The sequence below is a fragment of the Dromiciops gliroides genome, chromosome 2, assembly GCF_019393635.1.
Source record: "Dromiciops gliroides isolate mDroGli1 chromosome 2, mDroGli1.pri, whole genome shotgun sequence".
NCBI classification, from domain to species: domain Eukaryota; kingdom Metazoa; phylum Chordata; class Mammalia; order Microbiotheria; family Microbiotheriidae; genus Dromiciops; species Dromiciops gliroides.
Window position 1 is genome coordinate 550,374,358 of NC_057862.1, and position 22,425 is coordinate 550,396,782.

The 22,425-nt window shown below is 37.7% G+C and overlaps 1 protein-coding gene across 1 annotated transcript in view; it reads left to right on the plus strand.

Moving 5' to 3' along the window:
* Positions 1–19,633: 19,633 nt before the first annotated feature.
* The window catches only part of MERTK (MER proto-oncogene, tyrosine kinase), a 128,760-nt gene continuing 125,968 nt past the window's right edge, over positions 19,634–22,425 (plus strand). The window contains 1 exon segment of the mRNA XM_043989625.1: positions 19,634–19,995. Within this exon segment, the coding sequence (XP_043845560.1) occupies positions 19,923–19,995 (73 nt within the window). The 5' untranslated portion in view covers positions 19,634–19,922.

Consider the following 22,425-nt stretch of genomic DNA (forward strand, 5'->3'; position numbering starts at 1 on the left):
CCAGGCCTTTCTGAAATAATCCTACTTATCATTGGTTTTTTGTTTGTTTGTTTGTTTTTGTTTTTTAGTGAGGCAATTGGGGTTAAGTGACTTGTCCAAGGTCACACAGCTGGTAAGTGTTTAGTGTCTGAGGCCAGATTTGAACTCAGGTACTCCTGACTCCAGGGCCAGTGCTCTATCCACTGCGCCACCTAGCTGCCCCCTTATCATTGTTTATAACACAATAATATTCCATCACCATCTGTTAAGGGCTAAAATTCTAGCTAGTCTGTCTAAAATATCTAATGAGTGGTCGCCAATAAATTATAAGCTTTAGCAAGAGTTAGGCTTTTAAGCATTTATTAAGGAAAACAAGAATTTGGTAAAGAGAGAGAGAAAGGCCTAGATTTCTATCTATTAAAGGGAGAGCACATTTTTAGCTCCCTTCTCCGCCAGCGTCCCCAGGAAAGAGAGCGAGACTGAGCGCCAGTCTCTTCCTTCCTCCTCCCACTAGCCCGCGTCACTTCCTGACTCCTGGTCTTGCCCTCAAAGACCTTCCCTTCATGGGCAGAACTCCTCTACAGTAAGTATCCAGCAGGTGGCATTATTCCAATCGTTACAGTCCCCCCTGTTGTTCCCCAAGAAACAAAATGTTTCCTTGACGGAACAGTAAAAACAATATGATAACTATTGCTAACTAATAATATGTGAACAACAATATAGAAAAGGAAGAGAGGAAAGTTTTGTCCAGAGGGGCGATTTTTTTTGTCCTCATGAACCGACGCTTTGACATTAGTCTTGCAAAGGGAGGGCCTCTGCAGAGAATACATGTTACAGATGGTGTATATTATAACAGAAAGAGAAAAAAAACCAACAAAAAGAACAAATCAAAACTGTTCATTTAAAGTCTCTGAAAGTCTTTTCTCAGATGTCCTCTAGGTGTAGTCGTGGAATGGAAGTCTTTTCAGGGGTTGATGTGTGGATGCTGGTAATCAGCCAGGAAAATTTCCTACAAAATTGAGCTTAACACAACTTTAAAATAGCTTTGTCAATAATCAAATCCAACAATGAAAGTTCTCAAAAACATGTCTAAGGGAATTCAGAATCTTAGTTGTTACACATGAAACATATAATAAAACAAAAATTGAACCATTCTTTAAAATTATAATATTACTATAGTCCCCCCCTTATGGAGGGTAATTGAGAAGACAATTGCTGCGATATTAATTATTAAAAATAATTTTTATCTTTGTTTCATCACTTTTTGCATCATCTGCCTAATTATCCTCATGCCATTATGAGAAATTAAAAAATCTAATATAATTGGTAACAGGTGTCAAGGCCAAATTCAACACTGTATTTATCATGACACCTGAGATAATTATGGGGGTTACCATAAAAGAACAGAGAAATGATGGGATATGAGCATTCCCACACTTGAGCAATATGTACTGCCCATACAGTATGCCAGGTTTAAAATAGGTGGATGGAATATATGTCCATGCCACCAAACATATTGGAGGAAACTGAGTCAGACTTAATCAGATGCATGGGATTGAGATGTCCATGGCATCAGGCATATAGGAGGGAGCATAGAAGCCAGGTGTAGAAGTGAGATGGGTGGGATGAATACTTCCAGCCATCTGTACAATATTGTGGGGAAAAATAAAATAAAATATTAAACCAAGAGAATCCAACCTCAACATTAGTCAAAAGCTGTTCCCTCGGCCATACCTTGACTTCATGCATGTCTCCCCTCATGTGACAGTTCAGTGTCTGCTCTTGCATGTATTCCTCTTGTGATTGGATGGCATCTTGGCCAACTGGCATCTGATAACTCAGAATAAAGGCAATTAATGTCTTAAATGATAAGTTCCCATAATCCAAGTCTCATATGGATTTAAAAATTGAGGATAATAAATGATTGCAAAAAATGTGAATACATCTTGACTCAGAACACAATATATAATTATGCAACAATTTCAAATAATACCCCTTTTTTTAACTTAGTATACAATTATTTTTTTGAAAAATCTGAACATATTTAAATAGAAGTTAAAGCACAACACAATCTCAATGAAAACTTTTTTTTTTTGAAAAAAGAACTTTTACAAATGTTCCCCTCTCTCTTTTTTTTTTTTGGAATATGCTTATCAAAAATAATACTTCTAGAATCAATTTACACTTGCCATGGCAAACAATTTGCCAGGGAAATGCTTTAAAGAGTTTGATCAAATAATCAGTTGAGAAAAAATAGCAAAAACAAATAACTCAGAATATGGGAGCACAATACTCCTAGAATTAACATTGTATTATGAAATCAAAACCATCTTGCAATTTTTCAAAATCAGAGAGATAAACGAATAGAAGAAAATACACATGGAACAATAAAAGACAATGAAATTCAAACTAAGGAAATCTAAATGAATATGAACTTAATATTAATAAGAGTATTATAAAATATAAACTTGATCATATGACTATAAAAAGCTTTTACAAATATTCTCCTTGTTTTAAAAACTAAGTATAAGACACAATCTCAAAAGCATGAAAATCTCTATGAAAATAAACCCATACCATTAATTTCAAAATGTATATGTAATAGCATAGAAATCCTATGTAACCTCTGAACTGACATTAATACTCTGAGTGAATTCAGAACACTTTTGATTCCGATATCTAAAATCCCCAATACTCATATCAATACCTTGCTGCTGACTTCTACATTTCTGTAAAATATATACGCTTCCATGGCAAAAGAAGCAGAGTCTTGAACTATGTTGATGATTGTCATTCTTATTCAGCTTAAGTTTTTCTTCTTTAACCCCTCTATATTGTCTGTCGGGCTTTTCACCATACAAATGCTTTATAAGATTACTAATTAAAGACAAAAGCAGGTTAGCAAAATTATGAACAAAACGAGTATATCTGGAATTTAAAGGGTTTTCTAAGGTTGTCTCAGAAGCACAGCCAGGCTGGGGAAGGGCTGAGCCTGAAGCTGCAAATGTAGTTAGAGAAAGTTGAGCATGCGCATCAGATCTCTGGACTTCCCAGGCAGGGGAAGCAATGGGCTTGGCCATGGGAGGAGTAGAGGGTGGGGTCTGGAGAGGAGGGGAGGGACCAGAGCAATTTGAATCAGACTTGATTTTGAACTCAGGCCTGGATTCCTCTTCCCCCACTTTGCCTCCAGGTGCTAGGGGATTAAAAGCTTCTAGAGGGTGGGTCATTGCCTCCAGGCATGCAAAATTAGAGCAACAATTACTGTTAGAACTGGGAAAAGCTGCAGGAATCTCTTCAGGTTTCTCTGAAAAAGCATGGTTGGGAGAGGGAGAGATATTTCCTTGTGTGAGTAAGTTGCTGGCTCTTTTAACAAAAAGAAAAAGAAAAATAGAAAATCCACAAAAACAAAGCATTAACATGATCTTATCTCCCATTTGTCTGGTTAAACAGACTAAAATCAAAAATAGGCTAATTAGGGAATTTAAAAGGTCCATTCGAAAAAATTTAAAGGGAAAACACAGCCAGTACGCCAGTACTTAGCAGTTAAAGGGAGAGGGAGGGGAAATTTCTTACCCAACCAGAAGATCAGAAGACAGGTTTAGCTTTCCTCTTCGTGGTCAGCCATCTGTTAAGGGCTAAAATTCTAGCTAGTCTGTCTAAAATATCTAATGAGTGGTCGCCAATAAATTATAAGCTTTAGCAAGAGTTAGGCTTTTAAGCATTTATTAAGGAAAACAAGAATTTGGTAAAGAGAGAGAGAAAGGCCTAGATTTCTATCTATTAAAGGGAGAGCACATTTTTAGCTCCCTTCTCCGCCAGCGTCCCCAGGAAAGAGAGCGAGACTGAGCGCCAGTCTCTTCCTTCCTCCTCCCACTAGCCCGCGTCACTTCCTGACTCCTGGTCTTGCCCTCAAAGACCTTCCCTTCATGGGCAGAACTCCTCTACAGTAAGTATCCAGCAGGTGGCATTATTCCAATCGTTACACATCATATCCCACAGCTTGTTTAACCATTCCTCAATTGATAGGCATTCCTTTGATTTCCAATTCTTAGCCACCACAAAAAGAACTGCTATAACTATTTTTGTACAAATAGGTCTTTTTCTCTTTTGGGGGCTGTCTTTGGGATCTAAACCTAGCAGTGGTATTACTGGATCAAAAGGTATATGCACAGTTCTATAGCCCTTTGGGCATAGTTCCAAATTGCTCTCCAGAATGGTTGGATCTTTGCACAACTCCAACAGTGGATTAGCATCCCAGCTTTCCCACATCCCCTCCAACATCCAATATTTTCCATTTTTGTTATATCTGTCACTCTGATAGGTATGAGGTGATACCTCAAAGTTGCTTTAATTTGCATTCTCTGATCAATAATGATCTAGAGCATTTTTTCATATGATTATAGATAGCTTTGATTTCTTTACCTGAAAACTGCCTGTTCATATCCTTTAACTATTTATCAACTGGGGAATGACTTGTATTTTTATAAATTTGAGAGGTTTTCTATATATTTGAGAAATGAGGCCTTTATCAGAGATATTTGTTTCAAAAATTCCTTCGCAGTTTTCTACTTCCCTTATAATCTTGGTTACATTAGTTTTGTTTGTGCAAAAGCTTTTTAATTTTATATAATGTTAAGGGCTAAAATTCTAGTTAGTCTATCTAAAATATCTAATGAGTGGTAGCCAATAAATTATAAGCTTTAGCAAGAGTTAGGCTTTTAAGCATTTATTAAGGAGAATAAGAATTTGATAAAGAGAGAGAGAAAGGCCTAGATTCCTATCTATTAAAGGGAGAGCACATTTCTAGCTCCCTTCTCCGCCAGAGTCCTCAGGAAAGAGCCCCAGTCAAAGCGCCCAGCTCTTCCTTCTTCCTCCCACTAGCAAACATCACTTCCTGACGCCAAAGAAAAGATGCATGTTCTTGCCCTCAAAGACCTTCCTTTCATGGCGGAACTTTTCTACAGTAAGTCTCCAGCAGGTGGTGTCATTCCAATCGTTACAGTTATCAAAATGACTATTTTACATTTAATTTTATTCTCTATATCTTCTTTGGTCCTAAATTCTTCCCCTTCCCATAAATCTGACAAATAAATGATTCTATCCTCCCTTAATTTGCTTATGTGTAAATTGTGTACCCATTTTGACCTTATTTTAGTATATGGTGTGAGATATTGGTCTAAACCTAGTTTCTGTCATACTGATTTCCAGTTTTCCGAGCAGTTTTTGTCAAATAATGAGTTTTTGTTCCAAAAACTTGGATCTTTGGGTTTATCATATACTAGATTACTATAGTCATTTACTATAGTGTAATTTCTATCTATTCTATTCCATTGACCTACCTCTCTATTTCTTATACAGTTCTAGATTGTTTTGATTATTACTGCTTTACAATACAGTTTGAGATCTGGTACTACTAGACCACCTTTCGTATTTTTTTCATTGATTCCCATGATATCCTTGAACTTTTGTTTTTCCAGATGAATTGTTATTATTTTTTTCTAGTTCTATAAAATATTTTTGACAGTTTGATTGGTATAGTATTAAATAAATTAATTAACTTCTGTAAGGGTCTAAAATTCTAGCTATGCTATCTAAAATATAATGAGTGGTTGCCAATAAAGTATAAGCTTTAGCAAGAGTATTTAAATGTTTAAGTATTTATTAAAGAGCATTAGGATCAAAGAGAAAGGCAAAAATCTAACTATTTCTAAGAGACCTTATCATCTGACTCACCATGGCGAGGTCAGGAACCAAAAAAGACAGAACCCCTTCACCTGCGTTCGATTCCTACTTTGTGTCCTCCTCCCAGAAATGGGAGGCTCCTCAAGTTGATTGGCTGGTAGCCTTGATCGACAGTACTCACGAGTAAACATCACTTCCTGACACTAAGGACCTTGACCACATGGCTTGCCCTCAGAGGCCTCCACCTCGTGGTGATGCTTTGCTACAGTAAGTCTCCAGCAGGTGGTGTCATTCCAATCATCACACTTAGATAGGATTGTCATTTTTATTATATTGGCTCTGCCTACCCATGAGCAATTAATATTTTTCCAATTGTTTAGATCTGACTTTATTTCTGTAAAAACCTAACTATCTTCTGAGTAAACTTATTTCCTGGTTAGTGATTTCTAATTGTCGGAAAGTTTTCCCTTATGTCAAGCCTAAGCATGTCTTTTTTTGCAACTTCGAACCACTGATCCTACCTAGTTTTGTTATCCAGGCCAAGCAAAACAAATCTAATCTCTTTTTCAGGTGATAGGCCTTCAAACACTTGAAGGAAGCTACCATGATCTCCTAAATCTTTTTTTTTCCTCCAGACTAAACATCTTCAATTTCTTAACTGACTTTCACATGTGAAACAGTCAATACACATTTATTAAGTGCCTTCCATATGCCAAGAACTGTACCAAACCCTGGGATTACAAAGAAAGGCAAAAGACAATCCCTACCCTTAGGAAGCTCACAATCTAATAAAGGAATAAAACACAAAAGGAAAATGAAAGGTTAGGGAGGGGAAGAAGGAAGTTACCCAAGCAAGGGGTCACAATGGAGAAGTTCAGAAGAATGTAGCTGGTGAGAAGTGAAAAGATAGCCTGTCTGGGCACTCTCCTTAATTGGAGATTCTGGGACAGCTCCCTAGTTCCCATCTTCAAATTCAGAAGGGGCCTAGGAATAGAGGGTTCTGATAAGGTATGAGTCCCAGGCCTGAAGTGATCCTTCATTGTGCCAGGTGATAAAGATCCAAAGACAAAAATGAAACAGTTCATGCCCTCAAGAAACTTAGATTCTAGTGTATGGATACATCATATTCAAAAGCAAGTAAATACACAATATATCTGAAGCCCTACTTTGTGATACTGGAGAGTTCTCAGTTGTTAGTTACACAGGTGCTCTTTAGTCCTTCCCTCCTTGTGTTGTCTCTTCTTACTACTCCTATTTCCAAGGGAGTCAGTCACCTATCTGCATAGAAGGTGTCCTCATCTGTGTGGCAAAAGGTACACACTGTAATTTCATCAAATACAGTATTTGGGGTCAGGCATTCACATTAATCAGAGGTTGATCAATCCCCTGTTGTATACATTTTATGAATATCAGCTGTTGTAGAGCATGGATTAAGAGGGAAGTGAGTAGGGACAGTAAGACAAATGTAGTAAGTGAGAGGTCAAAATGACTTGAATTAGAGTAGAAGTTAAGATCTTTTTGGATCATGAGTCACATTCACTGAGTTAATTATCCTGTGTATTAAGGCTTCTTATTTGAGTCTAAAATAGTACATACTAAGATCTCAGAAATGCCTCCTGCATGTTGAAAGGAACCCATGGATTTAAAAAGGAAATTGGGGGCAGCTAGGTGGCACAGTGGATAGAGCACTGGCCCTGGAGTCAGGAGGACCTGAGTTCAAAGCCAGCCTCAGACACTTAACACTCACTAGCTGTGTGACTTTGGGCAAGTCACTTAACCCCAACTGCCTCACAAAAAAAAAAAAAAAGGAAATTGATAATACTGTTAATAAACTCTGGAGACCTTTCTTTAGCCCTATTATGCACTCAGGTATATTATAAGACTCAAATGTGATAATGAATATAAAACACTTTTCAAACCTTAAAGCATTATATAAATGTCATTTATCAGCATCAGCGTCACACTTCAGTCCAGTGATGATTTCTTTCCCTGAGTCACTTTCTAGATTCCTGCTGAGCTGAAGCAATGTTTATAGAGCAATACAGAGGCATGCTGGTAAATAGTTAACAACCAGACTCAAGCAATGTTTGTAGAACAATACAGAGAGATACTTGTAAATGTTTAATACCCAGGCTCTCTGGAGGGGAAAAATGTATGCACACATATTTTAGTTTAATCTTCATTATTAATACTTTTAAGTCTAGAAATCAATAAAATAATAAACCAAGCCCTGATTGTAACAATTTTGGGGGTGTAAATATCCATACTGAACATTTAACTGTCCATTCCGAAAGCCTAGAGCTGACTCCAGGTTGCCCCTGTCTATTTAACTTTAAAAGTGATTTTACAAATGCTGTTTTTAACAAACAATAAGCACAGTATTTCTGCAAAAAGAAAAAAAAAGAAGAAAGAAAAAAAGGATTTTAAATTGTCAAATCCTTCAGTTAAATCAGGAGCAATGTGTCACACCAATTAACACATGGAATGAATATAGAGATAAATTATTCCATTACCTTCTTCCTGCTCACAATTAATGAATATGTAGAAACCAGAGGGCAGACATGAAAGGATAAAGAAAGGAAATGTAAACCAAAGTATAGAGAAGAGGGGGAACCAAAACCTAAATTTTTGCTATTGCCACAGATATACCCCAAAAAAAGAGAAGAGAGAGATTTGTATACACAAAATGTTGAAAGCTCTATACCAGTTTACTGGCCCCTTCAATGGAGAGACTTTTTCCAAGGCTTTTGGTGGAGATTCAATCTAAAATCCAGTGGATCACTGTTATATAGATACCCAATTTATGATACCAATATAGTAATGTTAAATTAATCCAATGTATTTATATGTAGAATTAAAATTAATGGTAAATAATAATTAAGTTAATTTCAAATGGGGAGTGAGATATCTTATGGCTTGAAAACTTATCTAGAAACCTGGAGAAATCTCTTCACTTGGAAAATAATTCAGCAGGAGACTGTCATCAGGAAACACAATAAATATCAGAAAGAATTTATATTTACTACACATTTATTTAGTAACTATGCTTTTTTTGAGCTCTGAGCTAGATCTTAGGTGACACAGCACATGCCCTGAATATAGCTTATGGTCAAATAGGTAAATGTAACAAATATAGAAATCACTATAATACAAAAAAAGGAAAAAATCACTCTAATACAAAATGATAAATGGTAAATATGTCATGAAGTACACAAAGTGTAAACACATAGCAAACAAATACACAGTTTGGTTCCCATATTTAACAGTTAACAGTAACTTCAGAGCTTTAATTAGGAATCTGGACCTATACACTTAAAGGGAATGGGGGAAAGGCAATCTCTAAGAGAGTACAGCCTATGCCTCTGTAGAGACTAGTGGGGAATTCAGGGAGGCATTGGGAAAAATAGTCAAAGCTTGGGTACCTGTTTGTTGACCCATAACTTTGTTCCCTAATGCTTTCCATAGGGCCATGGGCAGAGGACAGATCAATTCTCATTGTCAGCATTTGTAGGGCATTATTTATAAAATATTCATGAGGATTGTCTATAAAATGAATCCAGGACATTGAGCCATTAGAGACAGATTTGATCGCCAAGGCCATTGACTAACCACCTGAGGCTTCAGAGAGAATCTTTATCGGAAGGGGCAGCAGACATTCCAGACCAAAACATGTTGTGTTAAAGGTAGTCATTTAATTTACTGATAGGAAAGCAGGAATACAACAATAGTAAAACCACAGTTACACAGTTTTGCAGTTAAAATGAGAAACACAATTGGGACAGAGGGATAGTAATGGTATTTATGGTTTATTTTGCAGTTAAAATGAGAACCATGGTGGAGATATTCATTCCTCTTCAGGGCAACTTACTTTCAGTGTATCTCTTTAAATTAAGTGTTAATGTAGTGTCACCTGTCTTTTGGCTTGAAGCCCAAATCAAAAATCTGGGAAAATTGCTGTACTGAGCACCCCAGTAGACTGGCATTGAGCCCCTAACTTGCAAATATGTCAGTCACAATGTACCAGAGAAAAGTTTTATTAAAAGAAAAGGAAAGGGGCAGCTAGGTGGCACAGTGGATAAGCACCGGCCCTGGAGTCAGGAGTACCTGAGTTCAAATCCGGCCTCAGACACTTAACACTTACTAGCTGTGTGACCCTGGGCAAGTCACTTAACCCCAATTGCCTCACCAAAAAAAAAAAAAAAAAAAAAAAAAGGAAAAAAGCCACAGGCATTACACAAGACAAATTACAGTAACCTTAAGTCCCATAATGTCTCCAGAAGAGCTGAGGCAGGCAAGGGATGCTAAAGTCAAGAAAGAAGGGGTTTTTAAAGTTATGTTTGGTGAAAAAAAGAGGATCAAAGCATGGATAGTAAACTTGCTAGGAGTGGATAGGAAAATGATAACTGACAATAAGGAGAAGGCAAAGCTGCTCAATTATCATTTTGTTTTCTCTGCAAAGGAGAATGGCCTTTACCCTGGAAATGATAGAATGAAAATGACTAACAAGGAGTTGATAATCAAGGTAAGGAAAGACAGCAATTATCTGCCCTTAATGAATTCATCACCTGGCCCAAATGAACCTTGGTTTGTCATTCATTGGTTTCTGAAATAACTGGCAGATGTGATTGTTGAGTAACTGTCCTTGATATTTGAAAGATTATGGAAAACAGCAAAGTACCATGACATTGGAGAAGGAGAAATGTTTTCTGACTTTCAGAAAAGGGAAGCGAATGGAGGCTACAAACTTGACTATGGTCAGCAAGTTTGACTTTGGTTCCTGGCAAACTTCTCAAAAAGCTTCATGAAAGAGATGGTTGGCAAATCTCTAGAAAGGAGTTGCGTGTGATGGTTTTTCATTAAGAACAAGTCATAACAGACTAACCTCATTTCCTTTTTTGCATAGGGTAATTAAACTAATAGATTAAGGGAAGGCAATGGATATAGTTTACCTAGATTTTTGCAAAGCTTTTGATAAACTATCTCATCCTATTATTGCAGAGAGGATGGAGAGATATGATACCATAATAAATCAATCAGATGGATTCATCCACAACTGGCTGGATGGCCAGACTTAAAGAGTAGTTGTTAATGGTTCAATGTCAATGTGGTTGAAAGTCTCCAATGGAGTGCCTCAGGGATCCAAGCTTGTTATTGAGTGGTTTAAAATTCTTGTTAATGTCTTAAAGGCATAGATGGCATATTGATCAAATTTGCAAATGACATAAAACTGAGAAGAACAGATCCAAAAGGATCTTGACTTCTTATAGTATTGTGCTGGATCTAATAAGGGGAAAATCAATAGAGAAATATTTAAAGTCTGGCAAAGAGTCAGCTAAGTGGCACAGTGGATAAAGCTTTGGATCTAGAATCAGGAGGTATTGAGTTCAAATTTGGCCTCAGACACTTACTAGCTGTATGACTATAGGCAAGTCATTTAACACTGTTCATCTGTAAAATAAGATTAATAATATCAGCTACCTCCTAGGGTTGTAGTGAGGATAAAATGAGATGATATTTGTAAACTACATTGCAAACCTTAAAGCTATCTATAAATACTAGCTACTATTAGGCACACAAAATAATCCATTTCACAAGTATATGGGGGAGGGATGGTTAGAAGGCAATCTGAAAAGGATGTGGGGGTTTTAGTGCACAGCAGACTCAATCTGAATCACAGCGTGATGTGGCTGAAGAAGAAAATGTTAATGTGATCTTGGGCTGCATTAAAGAGAATGTAGCTTCCAGAAATAGTTGTTTCAAGGTACTCTACCTTCATCAGATCTCATTTGGAGCATTTTGCTCAAGTTTGGGTATCACAGTGTAAGAAGGACATTGACAAGCTGGAAAGGGTCCAGAAGAGTATAAGCAAGATGGTGTGGGGCCTTGAGTTCATGACATATGAGGATTGGCTGAGGGAACGAGGCATGTTTAGCCTAGAGAAAAAAAAAAGACTTACTGGGAACACAATAGCTATATTCAAGTATTTGAAAAGCTGTCTTGTGTAAGAGACAGGGCATCTAGGTGGTGCAGTGAAGAGAGCACAAGGTTTGGTGTCAGAAAGACCTGAGTTCAAACCCAGCCTCAGACATGACCCTGGGCAAGTCACTTAACCCTGTTTGCCTCAGTTTTCTCATCAATAAACTAATCTGGAAAAGGAAATGTATTTTCAGTATCTTTGTCAAGAAAACCCCAGAAGGGGTCACAAAGAGTTGGACACAACTGAAATGACTGAACAACAACAACATATGGAAGAGGGATTAGAACCATTCTCTTTGGCCTCATAGGATAAAACCAGAACCAGTGGGTGGAAGATGCAAAGATGCTTGACGTGAGGATAAGCTTTCTAACAGTTCGAGCAATCCAAAAGTAGAATGGGCAGCTTGTCTGGAGAGGCAGTGAATTTTCTCTCCTTGGAGGTCTTCAAGAAGAGGTTAGATGAGTTCTTGGGTATTTATAGTGAGGATTCCTTCATTTATGGGTTGGAATTGATAGTTGATGAGTTCCCTTCTAATTCTCATATTCTGTGATACTTCCCAAAGTCATCTACAGACATTCTATGATCAATCTGAGATGTTCTTAAAACATCCACTTGTTACTCTTTTGTACCCTGGTGAAAGGATAGATGATAGATAGATAGATAGATATACCCATATGCACACATGTGTAGATGTGTGTATATATATATACACATATGCATGCATACACATACCTAAATACATACATATGTATGTATGTATATTCTGAACTTTGGAAATAACAACAAACATGAACATTTTCAATGCAAAGTACAGAAAAGAGGATTATATATGAAAATACATATTGCTTGTTTTGTTCCTTATCAGGACCTTGGTAATGTACTTCAATTGTTCTCTAGTCCCAAAATGTATGCTCATTAGTTGATGAACTCTGATGAGTACTGGTCACTACAATCCCCATTTCAGGGGAGTTGTATTCTAAGTAATTCCTAAAGTATGCATGTCCTAGTGACCTGACTACAATTTTCCTAAAAGATTTTGAGGGTGGGGAGTGGGATGGAGGAGATTTTTTAAAATAATAAACATTTTTCTTTAAAGTTTGAGTTCCAAATTTTATGCCTCCTTACCTCCCTCCCTTTCCCCCTCCCTGAGGTGGCATGCAATCAGACTTAAGTTATCCATGTGCATTTATGTAAAACATTACCATATCAGTAATTTTGTATATAAAAACTTGAATGAAAGAAAGTAAAAAATAGCCTTCTTCAGTCTGTGTTCAATCAATATCAGCTCTTTCTTTGGAGGTGGATAGTATGCTTCATCCTTAGTCCTTTGGGATTGTCTTAGATCATAGTATTTCTTAGAATAGTTAAGTCATTCACAGTTCACCATGCAGAAGGAGATTCTTACCTCACTGCTTGTACATTAAAGACTTAGATGTATCTCCAGTCCTTTGCATGTGTGTATAAGCCTGGAAAATAAACCCTCCCAGAAAGCATTTCTATATTGTTTGTTGGTTAGTTTGCAAATAGAGGTTGTCCCTAGGAGCCTTGACAAAGAGGGAGTCTAACCCTCAATAGAAACAACCCTTTCTGTCATCTTCCCATCCCCCCAACAAAAACATCTGCTCAGTGCTCCAAGCAAGATTTTCATTTCAAATTCTTTTTTGGTGGCCAAACATTTTTATGTTTAAATAGGGTTATTTCTACCCAGATCTCTTGTTATCTATGACAGACCAGTGTCAAAGTATTTTTTGGTGAAGATGGGGCACATGTGGAAACAATACATGTGATGAAGACTTAAAGAATATTTGGCTTAGAGAAAAATGAAACCATAGACTGTTTCACTTTGAAGGGACCTTAATAAGGAAGTGTGTCCAAGGTCAAATTTTTTTTTTTTTGAGGGAGGTTCTGGACCAGTGATTTCATTGCTGTAGGGACTTCTCAGTGAGGAAATTCCCTCTACCAATGCAACAGTTTATAGTCTTATACCAGTGCAATTTATACTCTTTGACTATTGGGTAACCTACAGGCAGTTAGTTATGGTTAGAAACAGGACTAAAGCCAAGTCTAATTCCTACTCCTAGATTTTTTTCTTTCTACTACAACACACTGAATATTGCGCTATTCTTTTTTTTAATCTCTGGAAGAGGAGAGTCTCTACCATCCTAACTGTTGCGATTAAAGGTTTTTTTTTTTTTAAATATATTTTGTTTCTTTCCTATTCTAGTTTGGCAACCGTCTCATTATAAGTGACACTTTTCTTGTAAAATAACTGTAGCTCACACCTATCATATTGGCTAATATGATAAAAAAAAAAAGGAAAATAATAAATGTTGGAGAAATTGTGGAGAAATTGGAACACTAATGCATTGTTGGTGGAGCTGTGAACTGATCTAACTATTCTGGAGAGCAATTTGGAACTATGCCTACAGGGTTATGGGACTGTGCATACCCTTTGACCCAGTAATGCCACTATTAGGTCTATATACCAAAGAGATCATAAAAAAAGGGGAAAGGACCTACATGTAGAAAAATATTTATAGCAGCTCTCTTTGTGGTGGCAAAGAATTGGAAATCAAAGGAATGCCCATCAATTGGGGAATGGCTAAACAAGTTGTGGTATATGAATTTAATGGAATACTATTGTACTGTATAAAATGATGAACAGGCAGATTTTGGAAAATCCTGGAAAGACTTAAGTGGACTGATGCTGACTGAAGTGAGCAGAACCAGGAGAACATTGTACACAGTAACAGCAACATTGTGTGATGGTCAACTATGATAGGCTTAGCTCTTCTCAGCAATGCAATGATCCAAGACAATTCCAAAGAACTCATGATGGAAAATGTTCTATACATCCAGAAAAAAGAACTAGGTTCTGAATGCAGATTGAACCATAATGTTTCTGCTTTTGTTTTTGTTTTTTGTGGTTTTCCCCTTTTGTTCTGATTCTTCTTTCATCACATGACTAATGAAGAAATATATTTAATGTGATTGCTTTCTGTCTTGGGGAGGGGGGAGGGAAGGGAGGGAGGAAGAAAAATTTGGAACTAAAAATCTTATGTAAACAAATGTTGAAAACTATCTTTACATGTAACTGGAAAATAATAAAGTACTTTTATGATTTAATAAAAAAGTAAATAAAAAAGAAAATGAAGGACAAACAAAAATAAATAACTGTAGCTAGATTTTTTTTCATAAAGACATAGTTTGTAAAAAGCATTTATCACTTTAAAAAATTCACTTGTCATCAGTTTATTAACTTTGAAGTTCTCCTTTGGCTTTCTGTAATTGAAGATTTTCTTTTTTGTTGATTTTTTTACCTTTAAATCTCTAAAAAGCTACATCTCCAGGCAGCTAGGTGACACAGTGGATAAAGCACCGACCCTGGATTCAGGAGTACCTGAGTTCAAATCTGGTCTCAGACACTTGACACTTACTAGCTGTGTGACCCTGGGCAAGTCACATAACCCCCATTGCCTGCCAAAAAAAAAAAAAAGCTACATTTCCTTTCCTGATCCAGTTCCTATACAGGGACTCTATTCTTGATTCTGTGGTATTGGTTTGTACTACTAAGTGATGTGATCTGTCTTGAATTCCAAATTTTGAACTATTTCTTTTTATTTATTAGCTTTCTGTGATTTGGGGTCAAGTCAACTTGGTATCTAAATATCCTTTTCTTCATCTTTCCTATCCATAAGTTTAAAAGCACCAAGTATTTAGTATATGTCTAGGATTATAGTTACAGAACCAAAAGTGAAACGGTCCCTGCCCTCAAGATTTGCAAAGAAGGGATAATGTTTCTGTCTTACTATCATGTTTTGAAGTTCCTTTTCTTGAAAATGTGGTAGTTTTAAAGAATTGAATTGATTTTTTGAAAGGAATGAATGCCAAATTGGAAATTACTGTATGCAGTATGGAAGTTTTAGATAATACTTAGAATCGTAGAAAGTTGGAGGGGAAGGAACCTTTGTGATCATTTAGTCCACATTCCTTTTCATCATTTTACAGATGAGGAGACTGAGATAAAGTGAAATCAAATACCTTGCCCAAAGTAATTTCATAGCTCCTAAATGGCAGAGCTTGAATTTGATTCTGGGTTTCTAGTAAAGAGTTCTTTTATTTACAGTCTGCCATCTCACAATTTTGTAGTGTTTGATTATCATCAAATTTGAAAATAACATTTTTGAAAATAAAACATGGTCGATGGGGAAGCACAGTAGTATGATGGGGACCGGGTACTGGATTCGGACTATGAGGATCAGATCAAGTCACTTAGGGTTTCTGGGCCTTGGTTTCCTTCCATGGCCAGTCACTTGACAAGTATTTATTATATATACACAATGTGTCAGCTACTGTGCTAAGTGAAGGGTCCATTCTAATGGGGCAGACCACATGCCAATAATTAGAAATATACAAGATAAAGCTGTGGAAAAATTGGAACACTAATGCATTGTTGGTGGAGCTGTGAACTGATCCAACCATTCTGGAGAGCAATTTGGAATTATGCCCAAAGGGCGATAAAGCTGTCCATACCCTTTGACCCAGCAATACCACTTTTGGGTCTTTTTCCCAAAGAAATCATAGAAAGGGGAAAGGGACCCACATGTACAAAAATATTTATAGCTGCTCTTTATGTGGTGGCAAGGAATTGGAAGTTGAGGGGATGCCCATCAATTGGGGAATGGCTGGACGAGTTGTGGTATATGAATGTAATGGAATACTATTGTGCTGTAAGAAAGGATGAGCAGGAGGAGTTCAGAGAAACCTGGAGGGTCTTGAATGGGCTGATGATGAGTGAGATGAGCTGAACCAGAAGAACATTGTACACAGTATCATCAACATTGAGTGTTGATCTACTGTGATGGACTATATTCTTCTCACCAATGCAATGGTACAGAAGAGTTCCAGGGAACTCATGATAGAAGAGGATCTCCAAATCCAGGAAAAAAAAAAAGAACTGTGGAGTAGATGCTGAATGAACCATACTATTTCTTTTGTTTTTGGTGCTGTTGTTTTTCTATTTTGAGGTTTTTCGTCATTGCTCTGATTTTTCTCATAACATGACTAATGCAGAAATATGTTTAATGTTATTATGTGTGTATATATATACATATATACATATACATACACACACACACACATATGTATATATATAACCTATATCAGATTACCTGCTGTCTAGGGGAGGGGGGAGAGGGGGAGGGAGGGAGAAAAATCTGAAATTGGAAAGCTTGTATAAACAAAAGTTGAGAACTATCTTTACATGTAACAGGGAAAAAAATAAAATACTTTATTAATTAAAAAAAGAAATATACAAGATATCTGCAGAATAAATGGAAGGTAATCTTAGATGAGAAGGCACTAGTATCTGGAGAGACTATGGAAAGCCTCCTGCAGGAGGAAGCGTAGGACCTGAAGTTTGAAGGAATCTAGGGAAACTAAGTGGTGTGTGAGGGAGCTTGTGGTTCAGCCAGTGCAAAGATGCAGAGATGGGGGCGGGGAATGTTGTGTACAAGCAACATTAGGTAGGACAGTGTAGATAGATTATAGAGTAGAAGGGAATGAAGTATAAGAAGATGCAAAAGGTAAGAAGGTTGTTTTTTTTTTTCCTTCAGTTTTAAATCTATGATCCTAAGCCTTTGCCAAACTCTATGAGCTTGGTAATCACCCAACCTCCCTGAGATTCAGTTTCCTTATATATAACTAAAGGGTCGTGCTCTATGTACTTCACAGAACCATTTTGAGGATCATATTAGATCATAGAAAGCATTTTATAAAATTAAATTCCTATATAAATAAATGTGGTCTAGAATTATGTGGTTAAATGCTTTCCTTCGGTAAGGTACAATATAAACCCAAGGAAATATCACTTTGTCTGTGTTTCTATAATAATAGCTAGCATCTGAAAATTACCTGAAGGTTTGCAAAGCAAACCTGATTATATGTCATGTCATCCCAATTGATAAATCGTCAAAGAATATGAATGGTTTTTAGAGGAAGAAATTCAAACTATCAACAGGCATGTGAAAGAATCCACCAAATAACTAGTAATTAGAGGAATGAAAACTAAAGCAACTCTGAGGTTTCAACTCATGCCCATCAGATTGGCAAAGATGACAAGACGAAAATTACAACTATTGGAAAGAATGAGGGGGAAACAGCCACACTAGTGCACTCTTAATGGAGCTTTGAATTGGTCCAACCATTTTAGAAAGCATTTGAAACTATACCCAAAACGCTATAAAATTACTCTTATCCATGGATACCACTACTAGGTCTGTACCCCCAAAGAAATCAGAGATTTCCTTTTGGAAAAGGATTCATATGTTCAAAAATATTTACAACAGCTCTTTTTGTGGGAGCAAATAACTGGAAACTAAGGGGGGGTGCCAATAAACTAGGGAGTGGCTGAATAAATTACAATGTATGAATGTGATGGAATACTATTATGCCATAAGAAATTATGAAGGGGATGGTTTCAGAGATACTCAGGAAAACTTGTTTGAATTGGTGCAGAACCAGGAGAGTAATTTGTACAATAACAATATTATGGGCAGTCAACTTTAAAAGACTTAGGAACTCTGATCATCACAATGACCACCAAGGACTTTGGATGAAACATGCTACCCACCTCCTGACAGAGAGGTGATGGATTCTGTACAGATTGAGACATTTTTCCAACATGGTCAGTGTGGGAATTTCTTTCTATTTATCTTTTCTTCCTTCTTTCTTTTGTCTTTTTTTTCTTTTAACATGTTTTGCTTCTTTTTCTTTTTTTCATTTTTTTTTGGTGAGGCAATTGGGGTTAAGTGACTTGCCCAAGGTCATACAGCTAGTGTTCTTTTTCTTTTTTTAAAGGGGAGGGGAAGGTGGGAGGGAGAAGTGAATACCTGTCCATTTACAATTTTTTAATTTAATTTTAAAATACATCATATTATTTGGTCCTTACCAGGACCTTGTGAGGTAGGTGCTATTATTGTCCCTCTTTTCCTTAGAAGGAAACTGAGGTAGAGAGGTGAAGTGACTTGCTCAGTCACACAGCTAGCAAGGTTCTGAGACAGAATTTGATCTCAGGTCTTCCTGACTCGAGATCTAGCACTTTATCCATCGCATCACTTAATTACCTATATATAATTTCTATTTACTCAAGCGTTGTATAACTCTTTTTATAGTGATTATTCATTATTATCTTTTCATATGTCTTAACTTCCTAACTTGGTTGGTTGTAGGAGGATGGATTTTCAAGGTGGAAGAAGCCATCTACTTCAAATCTCTCATTTTATAGAGGAGGAAATTAAGATTCAGAAGATACGGGGCTTGACTTTAGATGGGGAGGAGCAAGTAACAGAGGTAGAATCCTAACTCCAAAATCAAGGCATGGGCTTCCCATTATGCCCAACTGCCTGATCTTGTGTCTTTGTATTCTCTCTGCTGTACCTATCGGAGTGTGCCTTGTCAAATTAACGAGAATGTATTACTCTTACTATGTGCCGGTTAGTGTCCTAAATAAACATGCAGTATACAAAGAAAGGCAAAGTATTATCCTTGCTGTCAAGGAATTCACAATCTATAATAAGTGAATTAGTATTTGTCGACTGATTTTTAAAAAATATTCTTTTTGAAGGTAAAAAAAATTATTAAAAAGAATGTTTTTCTTTTTCTTGCCTTAAAATAGATCTGGACACTGTGTCCTGATAGGTTTGAGGGAGGTCAGAGTCCGCCTACAGTATTTTATCCTCGGGCAAAAAACCCGATGGAGCTGAACCAGATTTACCCGGGTGAAATCTGTCTAGCCCTCGGCTTGCTCTACTCCCACCCCGCTGGGGCTGAATGCCAGCCCCGGAGCCGATGCTCGGCCCCCTTCCCCGCCCCGTTTCCTCTGTTCCTCCACCCCCTCCTCTGGACTTTGAAACTCCTAGGTGGCTGCAGAGTGGGAGCTACAGCCTCAGAACTGGGCATGCTCAGTGTTAGCCAGGGCAGGTTTCGCGTAAGTTCTGTGCCTAAACCTGTGGCTCCAGTCTGGCTGCTTGCCGCAGGCGCTCAGGGTTCCCTAGCCCAGTGGAGTGGAGCGGGAGTGGGTGGCTTAAGGAAGCAGGGAATTATAGGGGGTTTGATAGTTATTGGAGATGACTGTCCGGGATTTTCTCTGATACCCCAGTTTCTTCGTCCCCTGAACGGCCCGAGGGGCTTGTCCAGCTGTGAGCCCCTGGTCGGTCCCTGCAGTGCTTTTTGGCAGGCAGATCTTATTTTTTTGGTTGGCCTGGAGCGAAGAAGACGCGCAGCTATGGAGCTGGGCAGGACGCGCCGGGGACTGCTTGTTCTCATCCAACTCGTCCTCACGCCAGTATCCGGAGGAGGTGAGTTCAGGGAACCCCGAGAGGTCCAGGTGTGGGAAGGAGCGCGCCTTGCCTGCCTCTGTGCGTGCGTGCGTGTGTGTGTGTGTGTAAACACACTCGAACACAGGCGTGCTTTTGTTTGCAAACGACTCCTGGCTCCTCCCGAGCTTTGCTTCCTTCCTTTTCTCTTACTTTGGTATTTGTGATCCAACAGGGTGCCTGGGACAATGTTTGATTGCTCCCCCTATACACAAACCCCCCCCCACACACACACACACATGCTTCTCCATCTCTCCTTCCCCCTCCCCATCTCTCTTCCCCCTACTCCCACTCCCACAGTGGAAACACTTGGGGGTAGGCCTCCTTGGGGCTCCAAGAGCCAGATAGATCCAGAAGAGGACTTACTGTTCTATTGTTTCTTTGCTTTGAAAATTGTCTCACCTTCTAGCATCTTCTCAGGAATGCTCAGAATTTCCCACCACCTTTGTCCTTAGGGTCATAGATTAGAGTAAGGAGGGATCTTCAAAGTTATGTTCTCATTTTACAGGTAAGGAAACTGATGTCCAGAATAGTTGTCATTTGCTCAAGGTCACACCAGTAAACAGAGCAAGCAGCTTTATTAGCCTAGTTTTTGTGAGGTAAAGAAAGGGTGAGAAGTATTTCTTTTCTCTCCCTCTATCAATCTCCTTCCCTTCCTTTTATTACTGAGGGTGAAGAACTCAGAAAGACAAATCTGCAAAATCTGCCTTAAAAGCCAGTCTTTCCAGTGACCACGGGAAGACACAAAAACTTTCCCTAACATCTTTCCTATCTTTAAGCCCCAGACTGTCTAGAGGGCATTTTGGAGAGTTGTAACAACTTCAGAAAGGAATGATAGAATACAGTTAACTGATAGGTTAGCTGTTATAGTTTCAACTGCATAGGAGAATGGTATGTATAACAGCTCTTTGGATCTGGACTTTAGAGGTCATCTTAGTACAGTCCCCTCATTTTTCATATGAAGAAACTGAGGCCCAAAGAAGTTTCATGATTTTGGCAAGCTTATAGAGGTAAGTAGCAGAACTGAATCGTACAGAATATTTACAGAATAACAGACTCTGATAGGCAGAAGTCCAAGCTATACCTAAACGAATTCCTTCTACATCACATCTAAGTGGCCACCCAGCCTTTAAAGATCTCTTCAACATACTAGACCTAATGTGAGACAAGATCTTGCCCCTGACAGTTGTTAGTTCAGTCAGTCAATAAACATTTGGTAAGCACTTACTATGTGCCAGGCACAGTGATAAACAACTCACTTTACCTCCCTCACATTCACCTTCCTCACCTGTAAAATTAAGTTAATAATAGCTGTAGCATCTACCTGAAGAGAGAGAGAATGTATGTGAAGTGTTTGCAAACTTTAAAATGCTATATAAATAGTTATAATTTTGAAGCCTCCAGTGAAGAACCAATTCCCACTATAGGCAACTCCATCCACTTACGGATAACTATAACTATTAGAGAGTTTTTCCTTACCTGAAGCCAGGTCCTCTGATGCCAAATTCAGTGTGCTTTCCATTATGCTTCAACTGCTTGTCTATGAAGAATGCTTATGTTTAGACCACTACTCACAGTAGAATGAGCTCTGGACCTTGGAGTCAAAAGACCTGAGTCCTCATATTTAACCTTGAATCACTTTGAAATTTTTTTCATAAAAGTATTTTATTATTTTCCAGTAACACGTAGAGATAGTTTTCAACATTTGTTTTTATAAGTTTTATAAGTTTCAAATTTTTCTCCCTCCCCTCCCTCTCCCCTTCCCAAGACAGGAAGCAATCTGATATAGGTTATATCTGTACAATCACATTAAATGCATTTCTGCATTAATCATGCTGGAATCACCTTGAATTTAACCTTAAATCACCTCTGAACTTCAATTTTCTCACTTGCATTTCTTTTAACAATCATTTTATATTGAAATTCATGGTTTTTCCTTTATTGAACACTGAAACAAGATAACCATGGAATCCATTATGTCTTAAGCTTTATTGTTGCAAGGGTAGAATTCAACAGCTTTTCTAAATCTCTGGATTTTTCTAAATCTCTCCATATCCAGGAATTTGAGAAGAGTTACTTGCAGCCTTTTGTCGTTGTTGTTGTTGTTGTTTTTTTTTTTTTTGCTAACTAAACATATATCAGACTTTTTTCCTTAGCTAAGGGGTTTCTCTTCCCGTGCCACATGTGGTTTCCATCTCTTTTCACTGTGAATGTGGTTAGCTGATAGGTTCGGGATGTAGCTACAAATGTTAGCGTTTACAGTCCCAGATGATGTTGAAGCAGTTTTTAGGAATCTTTGGAAGACTTAAGTTGTGATATAAATCCTGTATTCTGAAAGAATTCTGAATAGTGCTCCTTTTTGCATATGGATTACCTGAGACTAGACTCTAGTCTGTGGAATGTGGCAGTTTA